Source organism: Pyrgilauda ruficollis, unplaced genomic scaffold (assembly GCF_017590135.1).
Source record: "Pyrgilauda ruficollis isolate IOZ18807 unplaced genomic scaffold, ASM1759013v1 scaffold3, whole genome shotgun sequence".
NCBI lineage: Eukaryota > Metazoa > Chordata > Aves > Passeriformes > Passeridae > Pyrgilauda > Pyrgilauda ruficollis.
This window is the reverse complement of record NW_024524377.1, coordinates 13,790,152-13,805,460: the sequence shown is the minus strand read 5'-3', so window position 1 is coordinate 13,805,460 and position 15,309 is coordinate 13,790,152. Positions and strand designations below refer to the sequence as shown.

The 15,309-nt window shown below is 61.6% G+C and overlaps 2 protein-coding genes across 3 annotated transcripts in view; both read right to left on the bottom strand.

Moving 5' to 3' along the window:
• SPEG (striated muscle enriched protein kinase) overlaps nucleotides 1–7,744 on the bottom strand; it is a 38,716-nt gene extending 30,972 nt beyond the window's left edge. For both annotated transcript variants that reach the window (XM_041473547.1, XM_041473548.1), the window contains exon 1: nucleotides 6,847–7,744. In XM_041473547.1, the coding sequence (XP_041329481.1) occupies nucleotides 6,847–7,255 (409 nt within the window). In that variant the 5' untranslated portion in view covers nucleotides 7,256–7,744. The remainder of the gene's footprint in view (nucleotides 1–6,846) is intronic.
• Nucleotides 7,745–9,656: 1,912 nt separating this feature from the next.
• Nucleotides 9,657–15,012, bottom strand: DES (desmin). The gene is made up of 9 exons (XM_041473573.1): nucleotides 14,373–15,012; nucleotides 12,888–12,948; nucleotides 12,625–12,720; nucleotides 12,374–12,535; nucleotides 12,161–12,286; nucleotides 11,252–11,472; nucleotides 11,069–11,118; nucleotides 10,717–10,799; nucleotides 9,657–10,596 (listed from the first exon to the last, which is right to left on the bottom strand). Exons 1-9 carry the CDS (start codon nucleotides 14,921–14,923, stop codon nucleotides 10,555–10,557), a joined length of 1,392 nt encoding a protein of 463 aa, XP_041329507.1. The 5' UTR covers nucleotides 14,924–15,012; the 3' UTR covers nucleotides 9,657–10,554.
• Between the last annotated feature and the right edge of the window lie 297 nt (nucleotides 15,013–15,309).

Sequence of the window (15,309 nt, the reverse complement as noted above, 5' to 3'; positions counted from 1 at the left end):
CCTGCCAGGCAGTGCAGCTGTACCGCTCTCCCTGTCACCTGTCCATCCTGCCCCACTGCCCAGGACAGGGGTTGCGCTTCTCTCTTAGGACACAGCTCTCCCACTACAGCCCCTACACGCAGACCAACTGGGATGGAAACAACACAACAGAGCGGTGCTCTGTCTCCAAAGTGCTCTCCAGCACAAAGTGCTCTCCACCCACAGCTGCCGCAACCCCGCACCCAGCAGCACATTTGCAGTGTGCCATGGCACTGCCCAGCCAAGATACAGGCTCACCATCACTCTGCCAGCCTCTGCTCAGTGCCCCACATCCCCCAGGCATCGGTAACACAGAAAGATCCCCTTGCCAAGACACGGCTGTGGGTCACAGCACAACTGCACGTGGACAGGAGCTAATATGGGCACGGTGCTTCACATCAATTCCCCTGGCAAACCACACAGCCTCCAGTCCCAGTGCTGCTGCCAAGAGAAACCTTGTACCCTACCCTCCAGGTGCCTCAGGACCCACATGGGTGTGCAGGGCTGGGCTGCTCAGCCCTGTCATAGCATCACTGCTTTGTGGCTGATGGGGAGACAAGCTTGACCTGGGAAGGTAGGTTGCTGTCCCTGTCCATGTGGCATGACACACATGAGACCTCCCTTCGTGCTGGGGTGAGGACCCACAGCACAGCTCAGAGCAGGACTCTGTGCCCAGGACCGAGCTGAGATGGAGCTCCTGGGATGTGGGCAGAAGCTGTGGGTGGGAGTCCCCATTGAGGCTGGTCAGGGACATTAACACCTATAAGTGCTCCTGGGGCACTGGCACAACCCTGGCACACCTTCCCCAGCTGACCATCCTGAGCCCTGCTGCCTGTCCCAGTTTTCTGGGTGATGCTACAAATAAGCCAGAGGGGCAGTCCCAGCCTCACAGCCTCAGCAGGTCCTGTCTTGCATGCCATGCCCCCCACAGCTCTTGGTGCCCCATAGCTCGATACCTTCCCTCATCAACTCACCAAGCCCTGCAGCATTCATCAGCCCCCTTTCCAGGCCCTTGGAGAGGCTGCCAAGGTCCTGGCCTCACCATCTGTTTGAGCTGCCCCTTCCCACTGCAGAGCATCCATGGGGACGCTGCTGGAGGCCTCCCCACCCAGCGCTTGTCCCCACGCTGCTCACCTGTCCCCTGGGGAGCCAGCTGCTCCACAAGGAGCTGCTCACAGGCATCACGCTCCCCATGATGCCTGGCAGCTCTGGTAGCTTTTCTCTGCTTCCCCTCCCAGCTCATGACTCCAAACGTGAGGCTTTTCATGGCTCCATAATAACTTGCAAATTACCCAGTACAAAAGGAGCTGTTTATACAACATTTCTGTCAGTCCCACAATTCGAGTGATGCTGCGGGGTTTCCGTGGAGACCCTGCACGTCAGACAAGTCCTACAAATGCTACAGCTGGCATTAAGGGAATCTCCTGTCAGAGACAGAGGTCTCTGTTGTCCCCTGCCAGCCCTGGGTGGGGACAGAAATGGGTACCCTTGAGCCAGAGCTAGGTAAAGAGTTGAACTGTGGGGCTCATGTATGCCAGGGTACCTGCACCCAGGGCTTCCCTGCCGGGTACTCTCACCCCCTCTGTGCATGTCTGTGGTCCTGCTGCAGACACACAGCCTATGCATTCTTTTCACACTCAAGTGGGATTAAAAGACTCGTCAGGGATGCTGGGAAGAAGCACCAAGTCTTGGACGTGTCACACAATGGTGCCAGCGTGAGGGTGCTGTCACCAAAGCACCCACAAGGACAGCCTCAGGGAGGACCACCTTTGTCCAGCCAAAACACAGTCACTTGTATATCCTCCAACTATCCTGCATTTGCTGCCCATTGGTCTCAGCTCCTGGCTGGCTAGGCACAGAGCTCTTCCCAGCAACTGTGACTCTGTAGCCATCCCTCAGCAAAAGCTTCAGGAGTGACTCTGGGCTGTCCCAAAGATGCTGAACCTTTGGGAATAGCTGTGTCACCTCCAAGAGGCTGTGCCTGTTGCAGGCACCAAAAGTCCTTTTCAGTGGCAGCAGCACCTGCAAATTGCCCCACCAAGGCAAAGCCAAAGTCATTGCAGAAGGTGTCCTATGAGACGTGATGGTCACCTGCAGCTAGGGCTGCCCTTCTGCCCTGCCCCAGCCCAGGGGCAGCCCTGACAATGCCCTGCTCCTCTGCAGGTCAGGGACCTAGGACAGAGAGTGGCAGCCAGTGCAGCTGTGGCACGGACAAGAAGCAGACCTGGAGCAGGTGGCCCCACTGCCACCCAGCTCCAGCTTTGCCTGCCGGACACATATCAGCCCCAAGCAAAGCAGACAGCAAACCCTCGCTCAAACTGCAGCATTAATTCCACCCTTCCAAGAACCACAGCCCTGCACACCTTGCTGGCCTCCCGACTGCTCTGCACAGATCCTGACCCGGTCCCACAGCTCTGGCCTGGCACCAGCCCCCTGCCCCTGGTCCCAGCCAGCAGCCCCTTGTCTCAGTGCTTGAATAATTGATGGCGGTGTGTGCATGCGGCGTCTCGAGTAGGAGGAGGTCTGGCCATGAATCTTTCATGCGTTTGCACCTCCTGGAGCTGCTGGGGATGGTCGGCGGGAGGTGGGGATGTGCTGGGAGCCTGGGTAGGTGGGCACCTTCCATAGCTCTGTCCCCAGGGAAAATAAATACAGCAGCGCAATGTCCCTTGTCACCCGGCAGGGCAGCGCCACAGAATCCTTGTGGCCCTGTGGAGGAGCAGTGCTGTGCTGTCCCCCCTCTCCCAGGGGCTGGGACACCCCGGTGCCCTCCCAGCTTTGCCTCCCTTTGCTGCCACAAGAAGGATGCCTGAGCACACGGTGCTCACTGCAGGCACAGAACGCAGGGATGCAAAGCAGCAATGTGACCTTGGCTCTGGGTCTGGACATGGAGCGGGATGACACAAGCATCACACCCCTGGCCTGCCAACCCCGGCATACCCCCCAGCTGGGAGTGAGGGGCTGCATGCTGTGGGGGAAAGCAGGCAAGAGTGCAGGCAGCAGGGTGGAAGCAGCCAGCTCCTTCCAGCAACCTGGTGTCAGGCGGCAGGAAGGGCGATGGGAGCGATGGGCAGCCCTGGAAGGAGGAAGAGGCTGTCGTCCCCTCATGCAGTCCCGAATATTGGTGCTATATTTACCCAACTGCAGGCCTGGGTTTCGGCCTCTTGCCTGTAACACAAGCCCTGCAGCCTGCCAGAATCTGAGAGGATGGCACATTCCTCAGCAAAAATAACCCTCCAGCAGCAGGCGAGAGGGCAGGGGTGGAGGTGACTGACTGGACAGCTGCACTCACCACCCCGCTCCCTGGGAGCAGCCGTCTCGCTCTGACAGACCCTGGGATGGGAATGTGGCACACGTGGACCCCACACCAGACCCCTGCCCAGGTGGATGGGGGCAGAGGTGGGAGCCACTCTGGGGCAGCTGGCATTAAACACGGGCACGGTGCTGCAAACTATGGGACTAAAATTAGGCACTGAGGTAAGTGGCCAGAGATGCTGAGCCACCAGGGACACTGGCAGCACAGCCATCCCCAGTGGGCTCCATTGCCATTGCCGGGCACCATCAGCTGAAAAATTATGCCAACGTGCCCCGACTGTAACTCCTCGCACAGGAGGGGTTCGTGCAGGGTCACCACACACAGGAAGCCTCTGCCCCCTTTCCTGCCCCAAATCCAGGCAGGTGCTGGCTGCTTCCTGGACAGAGGGAAGGCTCCAAGACGGTTTGATTGCTGAGTGCAGGTGGAGGCGAAGGAGCAAGGCCCTGCACTGGGAACCCAAGATGGACACATCCAACCTTGAAATGAGAGGCAGCCAGGGTGGGGAGGATCAGGCAGTGCTGGCACAGTGAACGAGGGCTGGGCTCTAAAAGGAGATTAGCTCGGGTTCTTAAGAGGTGATTTAATCCAGTTTACAGGGAAAAAATTCAGGAGATGCAGCTGAAAGGTGATAAAGGCTTTAGCAAGTCTAGGAGCAATGGAGCTATGGTAGGGGCCAGGGCTGTCTGGAAGGATCTGGAGGCTCCCTGGGTGAACCTGGGAAGCCTCTGGACTGGCCTGCTGCTGGTGTGAGAAGGGTCAATGCACTCTACCTGCACCTATGGAGCTGGGGCATTAGGGAGAGCCTGCAGCAGGAGAGGGGCAGCGCCGTGGGGCATGGGGGTGACACCATGGGACAGTGGGCATGGTGTGCCCCTGGTAGCGCCTGCACCAGCCTGGCCAGGCCCACACATGTTCTCCCCACTCCCCACAGTGAGCACTGACGCACTCAGGGAACCTGGGAGAAGAGCAGGAGAAAATCATTAGTGGGGTGGAGCGACAGATTCAGGGCAAGAGATTAGAGAAGCTAAATCGGGCTTGTGTGAGCAAGGGGGACTGCTGAGCTGGTGCAGGAGGAGCTTCCCAGGTTGAGTACAGAGATGGGCAGCACAGAGCCCCCCCAGGCCACCAGCAGGGACCTGAGCCACCTTGGGGAGAGCCAGCGCTGGCCCCACAGAGATCTTCAGCCTGGTAGTGCAGCAGGGAGAAAAGGGGCTCTGTGCCCACCAGAGACCACTACCTGTCAGAGGCAGATGGAGCAGGGACACCACAACGCCTCCAGACACAGAGAACCAGGACCCCAAGTCCAGAGAAAGAGCTGATCTTGCCAATGGAGCAAGGGCATTCCAGTACCTCCAGACACAGGGGCCTGGGATGCCAAGTCTGGAGGAAGACTTTATCCTGCCTGGGGACCCTGCACACATCCCTCCTGCCCTAGAAAGGGCTGATGACCTAGCTCACAGAGTGCCCCAGGGAACAAGGATGGGGTGTCCCTTCCCAGTACAAGGATGGCAGAGCTATGAGTGGAACTTCTGTGATCTCTGGAGATCTGTCCAGCACTTGGCAGGATGTGGCACTTTCTTGGCACTGCCACAGCACACCACAGAGACAGTTCTGTGCCACCACAGTGACAAAGCCACACCAGGGGCTGCCCTGCTCCTCGCCCAACGTGGTGCCCCAGAGCCTGCAGGGCTCCAGAGGTGTCTCTGGCTCAGGGATGCCTTTTTGGGACGCTGCTCAATGGTGGTGCATCCATGGCCAAGAGCCTGCTGGGAGGAGTGCCCAAGGCAGGGTGACATTCACACTGCAGGTTAGGCAATCCTGGCTGCTCCGTCCCTCCCTCAGCTGCCCCAGAAAGGCGGCGGTGAGGGCTGGCGGCTGGGAATTGGGAGCAGGGAAGAGTGCGTCAGCACAACGGGAACGGGCACCTGGGGAAATCAGACTGTGCTGCGCTGCTGGGCAGCAGCAGTGGGGCCCCACTGGTGTGGCCACGGAGAGGTGCAGCTGCAGCATGGAAACAGGGTGACCCACCGGCTGTCTGCCCAGGGCAGTGCATGTCACCCATTCTGCCACACTTCACGCCACAGCCAACTGCGCTGTGCCGTGGTCCCCAAAGGCGTGATGCACAGTGACTCCACACGGACTCACTGCAGGGCAGAACCCCTGCTACACACTCCTCTGTTCCTCCTGCTACCCCACCAGGCTCCTGACCAGCATATAAACCTTCCTCCATCCTCCAAACACCACTTCTCCAGAGTCCTGGCTCAGTGCTTCAGCATTGCGAAGGCTCCTTCTGACCTGCCACAGTCATCCAGCCCCCTGCTCAAGGTGCAGGTCTCTGGTGTGCCTCCTGCACTGCAGAGTCCCAGGTGCAGCTCCTTCCCTGGAGCCTCAGGGCTCAGTGTTGCTTCCCTGACTCCCCATCCTCACTCTCCCCATGCAGACAGCACATCTCACATCTCAGAGCACCGCCACCCGCCTCCACGCTCCCCAACACTCAGGCCTTCAATGTCCTAGGGAGGCAGCATCCATCCTCCATGAGGAAGAATTTGTTCACCAAAAGGGTTGTCAAGTACTGGAACAGAATGGCCAGGGAAGTGGTGGAGTCACCATCATAGGAGGTATTCAGAAAACATGTAAATGTGGCACTTAGGGACGTGGTTTAACAGCGGGCTTGGCAGTGCTGGGTTAAGGGTTGGATTGATGATCTTAGAGGTCTTTTCCAACATAAATAACTCTATGATTGCATGATTCCACGATGATGAGGCAGAGGGGGCTGAGCCCCAAACCTGCAGGATAAAGCCCACCCATGTAAGGGCAGCAGTGCCTATGCACTCCCTCTCTGACTGCTGCACCCAGAGGTGATGGTGATGAGCAGAGGGGCTGCCCCTGGGATGAGCAAATGCTTGTTAATTTGCCTTAGCTAATTAACTACCAGGCCTCGAACATCGAAGGGACACAGACTCCACCTACTTGTCAGCCCCACCTCTCACATTAGGCTCCTCCTCCTAGGCCCATTGGCAGTCCAGTTCATCCAGTTCATTTCCAGTGTCTGGTAAAGCTATTATGGTGGCCCTACGGGAGTTCTGCCCGTGGGCAGCTGGTGGGGGGGTGCTGAGGACCGTGTTGGTGGCTGTGGTGGGTGGTACCAGCAGTACCATGTGCCCAGTCCCCATCTCTCTCTCTCTTTTCTCTCTCTCTTCTCTCTCTCCTCCTGCCCCGAGCAGGCTTGGCATCACATGCTCCCAACACCTCTGTGCCCAGTCCTGGCAGCCAGCCTGGCCTGGCAGCGGGTACTGCAGCCACATGCTCTCTCCAGGCTGGAGAGCCACCCCAGTGCTGCGGCACCGGGCACCCCAGCCTGCAGCAGGGTGGGCACAGCAAAGCTCAGCAGCCCTGTCTGGCCCCAGGGCACACACTGCAGCAAGAGCCTGCAAAGCACTGCTGCCAGCTTCAGCAAACCTGTGCCAAGGTCTGCGCCCGCACGGCCGTGCTGGTGGCCACGTCACCCTTACCTTCCATGTCAATGATGGCCAACACAGCACTGGTCATGGCCTCTCCCTGCTCGTTCTCAGCGACGCACGTGTACACACCGGCATCCTCCTTCTTGCTGTCCCGGATCCAGAGGGTGCCATACTCCTCCCCGCCCTGGGCCAGCTGCTCCTCGTTTCGGTACCAGCGGAGGCTGGGCCGGGGGTTTCCCACCACCACCACTCGCAGCCGGATGTCACAGCCGGTGCCGATCGCGGCATTCTTCAGTTTCCTCACAAAACACGGCGCTGCCAGGCGAGCTGAGCCCTCCTGGGGCGGCCCCGGTTCTGCTGTGACCTTGGCGCGCTTCGGGGGGATGCCCGGGCTCGGCGGGGCTGCCCGAGGCTCCCCAGCAGCCCTACTCGTGCCGCTGCGTCCCTGTGCCCGCTGCATAGCCTGCAGCTCTCCCACGGCCACCCGCGACCCCTGTCACCCCAAACCCGCACGTTGTGCCCTTCTTCTCCCCCTGCCTGCAGCCTGGGGGTGCTCGGTGCCTGACTGGGGCGCTGGGGCAGTGGCGACCCCCCAGCCCAAATGCCCTCCGGTTCGGTGCCTCCCCCACAGGCTGCAGCCCCAAAGGTCGCAGCACTGTGGGCAAGCAAGGGACTATATTTAGGCTGGGACTCGGGCTCCTGCTCGCCCAGCCGCCACTCACCAAGCGCCCGGTGCAGCGTGGCACTCACACCCCGTGCTCTGCGGCAGCCCCAAGCCCGCCCAGCGCCTCGGCACCTGCTCCTCGCCGCCCGGGTGCGAGTCCCGCGGGTGCTGCCCGCTCGCCGAGCCGTCCCCGCCGGGGCCGTGGCGTCCCCCCCCTCACCCGTCCCGTCCCGTCCCGCGCAGCCCCCGGCGAGCTGCGCTCCCTCTGCCCCCTCTCCTGAAGTGGCAGCTGCCTCTGATATGTCACATTCCTTGGCTGGGCTCCCCCTCTCTGCGCCTGCTGCCCCGTCCCTGCAGCCCAGCTCCACTTGCAAAGATAGAAAAGGGCCAGCACCTTTCCATATTAGCTGAGAGGCTCGGGGGGGACCCAGCCTTCCTCCCCCGCTTCCCCTTCTCCGGCAGTGTCATTGGATCAGGGCAGAGAGAGACCCTGACGGCATGTGGAGGCAAAGGACACCGTCATGCTTCCTGCAACGCAAGACCCGGGGCAGGAGCCAGCCCTTCAGGGCCCCTCAGCTCCCTTCCCAGCAGACAGCAGAGGCGGGGATCCCAGCATCCCTGACTGACCACTAAATCCTCCCTGCCCGGTGGGCTGCAAACACAGCAGGACTCCATTTCTCTCACCGGGCCCCTGCCTCTGCCCTGGGCAGTGTGGCTCCCGGCCAGCCCTGCTGGAGCTGTTCGGCCTTGGGACATCCTATGGGAGCTACCACAGCCAGGCTCCAGGCAGCGAGCAGTCAGGGACGGTCTGTGCCAGATGCTGCCTGGCCATCCCTGGGCAGCGCAGGGCTTCCCCATCTCCTGGAGCCACGGCAGCGCCTCGCCCTCGCCAGGGGCTGTAAATCTGCGTGAGCAGGAGGCCAGCGACACGACACGGTGCTTCCCAGCTGCAGGCCAGCCCCGACGGCTTTGGCACAGCCCGCTGCCACCAGCCTAAGAGTGCCAGCATCAGTGGAGCATCACGAGCAAGGAGAAAATCCCGGGATTTCCCAGCTGGGATGGCTGAGGCACAATGGAGAGGGATGCCTTGCTAGCCTGACTACAGAGTAGCTGAGCCAGCCCCAGAAGACGCCTGGGGGCTTCTTCCCTGCCCTGAAGGCAAAGGAATGCTTTGTCCCCAGCCTGCCCCCAGGGGCTGAACTCTGGCACAGCCAGCCTGGGCCGGCAGGGAGGGAGGTGCCATCCCAACCCAAGGCAACCTGGAGCCTGTCCACGATGTCACAGGGCCACCTGCTGGAGATATCCCTTGAGATCCAACACCTCGCAGCTGGGGTTTGCCACACTGGCCTCTCCATCAGGGACACCCCCCGACCACTCCCCACTCCTGGCAGTAGCACATGCCTTGTCCCTAAAACATCACCCCGTGCCAAGCCCACTGCCCACCTGGCATCTGCTGCCTGGCAGAGTTTTGTGCACCCTCCAACATCTCCCATGGCAGAGCAATCCTGAATTGCTCTCCCATATGGGATGCTCAGCTCTGGGTTCCACTGCAGCACCCCCCGTGCTGGGATGAAGGAGCTGAAACCAAGATGCCCACAACCTGAGCACAGGGAGAGGGGCACGTGTGTTGGGAGGAAGGGAGCGTGTGGTGTTGGCAGGCTGAGGCTGGAGGTTGAGCCTGAGATGCAAGCATAGGGTGGTGGGTCTGATGCTCACAGGGTGTAGGTCACTTAGGGATGAGGATGGCTCTGCTTGCAGGTTGGTGACACTTGGAGGGGCTTAGAAAAGTTCCAGGCAGATGTGGATTTGGGTAGGTTCCAAGCTGGAGTAAAAAGGAGGTGGCTGTGGACCTGAGCCACCAGGACATGATATGTGACCCTGGGTGTGTGGGGGAGATACAGGACCATCACCCAGAGCCCCTTTGAACCAGCTCAGGGCTTAGCTGTCACTGTTCCCTGTCCCAGCAGGACTGTCCCACCCAGTGCAACTGGGAAACCCACCACCTCAGGCAGCAAAATGCTCGAGAACCTTCAGTGTGAGAGACATGCCCTTTTGGGGGCCCAGCACCCTAGGGAGGAGACAGTCCAAAGAGTTGCTGGCTCATCCGTCCTCCTGGCCCTTGTGACGCCTCCCCCAGGTACTGCCTCCCCACCACCCCATTCCCTCTCTGCCCCAGAGATGCACTGAGACGACAGGGTGATGCTCCGCTGTTTATTTCAGCCGCCTGAAGAGTCTCATACACGTGGTGGGGTGGGGGTGCATTGGGGCAAGGGTCGGGGATGCCTGCCCTGGCCCCCCGGGCCTCTCTCCGGCTCCTCTCATTCTCTCCCCCCTCTCTCCCATTCACTCACTCCTCCTCTCTCCTGTGTCCACCTACGGGTACCCTCTCGGCTCATGAGCCTGGCCCCGTGCAGCCTCCTGCTGCTGGGGGTCCCTGCCACGGGGAGGGGCGGGCACTGCCCTCCTCTGCCCCACGGGGCTGCCTCTTGGGCCGGGGGGAGCCAAGGGCCCGAGCCCCCCGGGCTGGGGGGGACACGCAGGCTGGGCCCCCTCGCTGTGAGCTGGGCAGAGAACAGGGGGCTCAGCCCAAACCGTGCCTAGCTTCTCCCCATCCCCAGCATCGCCGCCGTGCACCTGGAGAAGTGCCAGCTCCAGGGGGGCCGGCGGTGCTGGTGGAGGGGGATGGGTCCCCACTCGTGTGGGATGAACCCCAAGCCTGTGCCCAGGGTGGAAAGGGGCCTCTGGGGGGATCCAGAACCCGCTGCTGGGACCGTCCGGCTCTCCGTGGAGCTGGCCCAGGCCACCACCTGCTCCCCCCAGCCCCTGCCACCCGTCCCGTCCCTCCCTCCTGCCGCCCCCCGGCCCTGGCCTGATCCTGGCGTTACTGCTGCGAAGCTGCAAAAGCAGAGCGAGCCTTTTGAAGCCGGAGGAGAGAGCCCAGGGGGTGCGGGGGGCCCAGAGGCAGCTGCATAGGGGAGACTCCTCAGGCAGTGCCGGGGGAGCGCCGAGAGGCGAGGTGGGGGGCAGGAGGGGGGCATGGCGGAGGGACGGAGGCAGGGACAGAAGGTGCCAGTGGGCTGCTGGAGCAGCCTCCTCTACAGCACTTCATGCTGCTGCTGAGTCGCCTCACTCACCACCTGTGGGAGAGAGGCACCGTGAGACGCCACGCCGTGCCACACCAGAGCCCCGAGTGCGGGAACAGGAGCCGCCCTCGGCCCCTGCCCCCCAGGCACCCTCCGGTGCCAGGCTGCGCTCACCTCCCCATCGCGGGTTTCGATGGTTTTGATCATCACGGTCTTTTTGGTGTGCACCTCAGAGCCCCGCTGCTCTGGGCTGGTCTCTGCAGGGGGAGGACACAGAGGATGGCACCACAGGGACGTGTGGTATGGGGACACAGCCGTGGGGCTGGGGTCACTGAGGAGCTTCAGCAGCCTTGGTTTAACCCCCCCTCAGCTCACAGCAACACCCAAAAAGTGCCACAACCAGGGGGCTCTGTGTGGCACCTGTGTGTCCCCAACATGCCAGCCTGGCTATAACTCCCCCATGATGGACAAGTGGGGGACACAGGGGACTTGTCCCAGGTCCCCCTCCTCATGGAGTGAGACTCACCTCGGAAATTAAGTGCGGAAGCGAAGGTCTGGTGCATAGGGATGCTGATCCTGTGGGAACACAGAGGGGAAAGCTTAGTTCCAGCCAGCCTTAGCCCTCAGGTGTGTCCTCACAAAGTTGGACTCCCAAAAAACCGCTGACCCTGCTGGTCCCCCCCGCTTGTCCTGCCCCGCTTCCACTCACCGGTTCTCCTCTCCCTCCAGCAGCTTGCGGTATGTGGCGATCTCCACATCCAGGGCCATCTTGACATTGAGCAGGTCCTGGTACTCACGCAGGTGCCGGGCCATCTCATCCTTCAGGTGCCGGATCTCCTCCTCCAGGCGGGCAATGGTGTCCTGGTACCCACCGGCCTCCCCTGCAAAGCGCTCCTCCATCTCCCGCATCTGCCGCATCAGCGAGTCATTCTGGAGAGATGGGGGTGCTCAGTGAGGGGGGAACCCAGAGGAGCCAGGGGTCACCTGGGGTGGGAGCTGGGGATGCTGGGGCATCCTGGGGAGAGTTGTGGTCAACCCTGGGCTGGGTTCAGCTGATGTGGAACCATGATGAGTGACTGTAACCCTCCACCTGCCCAGCACTAGGCATCAGGGACTCACGGGGGCAAGCTGGGTATGTACTGGGCAACCCCAAGACCCTGATGCCCAGGTCCCCCAGCAAAACCATCCTACCCCAGCAAAAGGGCACTGAGAGCTGCAGAAGCACTGGATGCCTGCCTGGGGGTGGCACTGGTGCCTGCTGGCTGGCTCCTGTGACCATGACTATGACAGAATGGGACTGTTGTGCTCTGTTTGTTTGCAACCACCTTGCCAGCCTGCAACCAGACACCCTGAGCCCTGTGCCCGCCTGCCTGGAGCCTCCCAGGCTGGGTCACATTTTACAATCTGCACTTTGATTCCAGGACTCTGCCAAAACACTTTGCAGGAGCCCAGGCCACTGCTGGGGGAGATGCAGCCCAAATGTGGGGTACAAGGCCCCCTGCAGCAGCAACTCAGAAAGCTGGGAAGAGTCCCCCACCCCAGGGTTGTTCTGAGCAGCCTTGGAGCAGCAGGTCCCTGCAGGGAAGCTGGGGATTTCTCAACGCTCCCCTTAGCTCACCGTGCCCTTGAGGGCATCAATCTCGCAGGTGTAGGACTGGATCTGGTGCCGGTACTCCAGCATCTCCTGCTTGGCCTGCCTTAGCGCATCATTGTTCTTGTTGGCCGCCTGCGTCAGGTCAGACACCTGGGGAGAGACCACGGTCAGTAGGGATGGCCCCTGAGATGGAATCCGCTGCACAGGGGCCAGCCCAGAGCCCGCTGCCTCCCGCACCTTGGACTTGTACCACTCCTCGGCCTCGGCGATGTTCTTGGCAGCAATGCTCTCATACTGAGCGCGGATGTCCCGCAGCGCGGCTGTCAAATCAGGCTTGGAAATGTCCATCTCCACCTGGATGTGCTGCTCCTGCAGCTGTGCCTGCAGCTCCCGGATTTCCTGTGTGGACAAGGTGACATCTCAGGGCACCCATTCCATTTTTGCTGCCCCGTGAGAGCCATTGGAAAAGGGTGCCACTTCTGACCTACCTCTTCATGCACCTTCTTGAGGAAGGCGATCTCCTCCTGCAGGGACTCGATACGTCTTTCCAGGTCAATGCGTGCTAGTGTGGCTGCATCCACATCCTGGGAAAGACACAGAGTGAGGGATAGTGAGGGGAGAGCACGAGGGCTGGAAGGTGCAAAGCTGTATCTGGGACTGTGCCCTGGTGCTGAGGCCAGGCTGCTGGGGGGAGATGAGGGTGAGAAGGAGGGTAGGGTTCCCACGCCACACTAAGGGGACAGGTACTCACAGCTCTGAATGCAGCGAGGTTGTTCTCAGCCTCCTCCTTCAGCTGGATCTCCTCTTGCAGCCTGTAGGCAGAGAAGGGAGGCTAGAGGGGTCTGGAGGAAGCTCCCTCCCTCCGTGGTGATGTCCCCCCGAGCTGTCCTTAAGCCCAACATGGCCCGGTAGGAAGAAAACAGATTGTCCTGTGTTCCCGGCAGGCAGCAGGGGACTGGCGGGGGGCCAGGGGCTCTTCCTCCCATTCCCTATTATAGTCAACGCCAGAGAGATCACAAAGACATGAGGTCAGCTCAGTGCCACGCACACTGCCCCAGCCCTTATAGGGGAGAGTGACCAGCAGCTGGGGGGACAGCGCAGGATCTGACACAGGGAGTCCAAGAGATGGCCACCAGCTGAGCTATCCCGGGAGAGCAGGAACACAGACAGGTTCCAGCAATGCTCTGGAATGGGATGTGAGGTGGGGACTGCTGTGGGGGAGGTTCAGGTCAGGGCTGGAGATCCAGGCTTGTGTCAAGGAAGGGAACAGTACTGCAGGGTGCATGTCAGTGGAAAGGCAGCGGGGAGGAGATGGAGGCACCCAGGTGGTGCTGGCACATGGGGTGGCAGAAACCCAACACCCGTTTGTTCTGGGCCCTGCTCCTCCCCTGTCACTGAGAGTTCCTTCATGCCACCACCCCCAGCTCCCCAGCATCAGGCAGGACCCCAGCACTGGCTGTCTGTGGTGGTGGCTGGGGTTACAGAAGGAGGCAGCAGGCTGTGTCATCCTGAGGGAATGGCATCCCCAGGGCACAGGGTCCAGGAGGGAAGGTGCAGACCATCATCAGAACACACAGCTCCCCTTGAGTATCTGCCCGTGCTGCCAGGTTCCCCACACTCGTCAGTCCCTGGGGGTTCTCTCAGCCTGGCCACCCTTGTGGACAATCCCCACTCACTTCCCCAGCACCAGCCAAGTCCACAGCATCTCTGGGGTGTCACAGGGCACCATGGACACTCAAGGCAGGCCTGGAGCATCCCTGGCCTGCGGAAGTGCAACTGCTTCCTCCCCTCCCTCCTTCATGTCTGGAGCTGATGGAACACCTTCCCTGGGTTATCCGTCTCCTCACTTCTGCCTGCCTGACTGCATCTGTCTGTCCATCTGTCTCACAGAGCTCAGCTCACCCATGGGCCCAGCAGCCCTCCCCTGTGTGAGCAGAGATGGGGACCCCGGGGTGAGGTGCACTTTGATCTCTCAGTCCTGCGGTGTTACAGCCCGGCTTCAGCCTCACTGCAAGGGAGAGCACAGGGGACACCCCTGCTATGGGAGCCACTCTACCCTCTGGGTGCTGCCCAGAAAGTGGTCAAGCGGGGTCATGATGGGCTCTGAGCACGAGGCATGAGGATAGCAGAAAGCACCTGAAGGGCTGCCAGGGCGAGCTCTGCTCCCACCCACCCCTAGGGATGGAGATGCATGGATGGACGCCCACAGGGACTCTCCGGGGCCCCCCCTACTCACTTCTGCTTGAGCTTCTGCAGGTCATCGAGCAGGTTGTCACGCTCAACCTCCACGCGAGCCCTCTGGCTGGTGAGCACGTCGATCTGGCGCCGGAGCTCCCGCAGCTCCTCCTCGTACATCTCGGCCACGCGGGTGGGCTCCTTGCCCCGCAGGCGGTTCACCTCGGCCACCATGAGGGCATTCTGCTGCTCCAGGAAGCGCACCTTTTCGATGTAGTTGGCGAAACGGTCATTGAGCTCCTGCAGCTCCACCTTCTCGTTGGTGCGGGTCTGGAGGAACTCCTGGTTCATGGCATCAGCCAGGCTGAAGTCCAGCAGCTCTCCAGAACCCTGGTAGGCACTTTGGTAGGTGCGCAGGGGCGTCACGCGGGTGGTGCGGAAGGTGGACAGGCTGGGGACGGCCGAGGTGCGGGACACCTGGTAGACGCGGGAGGTGACGGAGCTGCCGCTGCTGCCCTTGCTCCCGAAGGAGGCACGAGGGAAGACCGGGGAGCCGCCGAAGGTGCGGCGGTAGGAAGAGACCCGCTGGCTGGAGGAGTAGGACTGGCTCATGGTGGCGGCGTGGGGAGGCGAGGCCGGAGCAGGGAGCAGGCAGAGGGCTGGCGAGCGGCCGGCACAGCTCGGAGAGGCGTCGGGAGGGGACCGCGCGCCGCTATTTGTATCCTGCTGACATCACCCGCCCCTCCTGCCGCCGGGCAGCGGGGGGATGCTGCCGCGGGGGACACGGCCGGCAACCCCGCCCACTGCCCCCACCTGCACACGCCCCCCGGCAGACAAGGAGCCCTGGGCACCCCCGGAGTTCCCTGGGAGGCCTCGACACCGGCCCCCACTGCTCTGCCACGTCCCTGGGGGTGCGAGGGGAGGAAGTGGGGCTGACTGGTGGTGAACCCCCTATCAGGGTGTAGTGCCACCCAAAGGGGGCCTGGACGGACAGACAG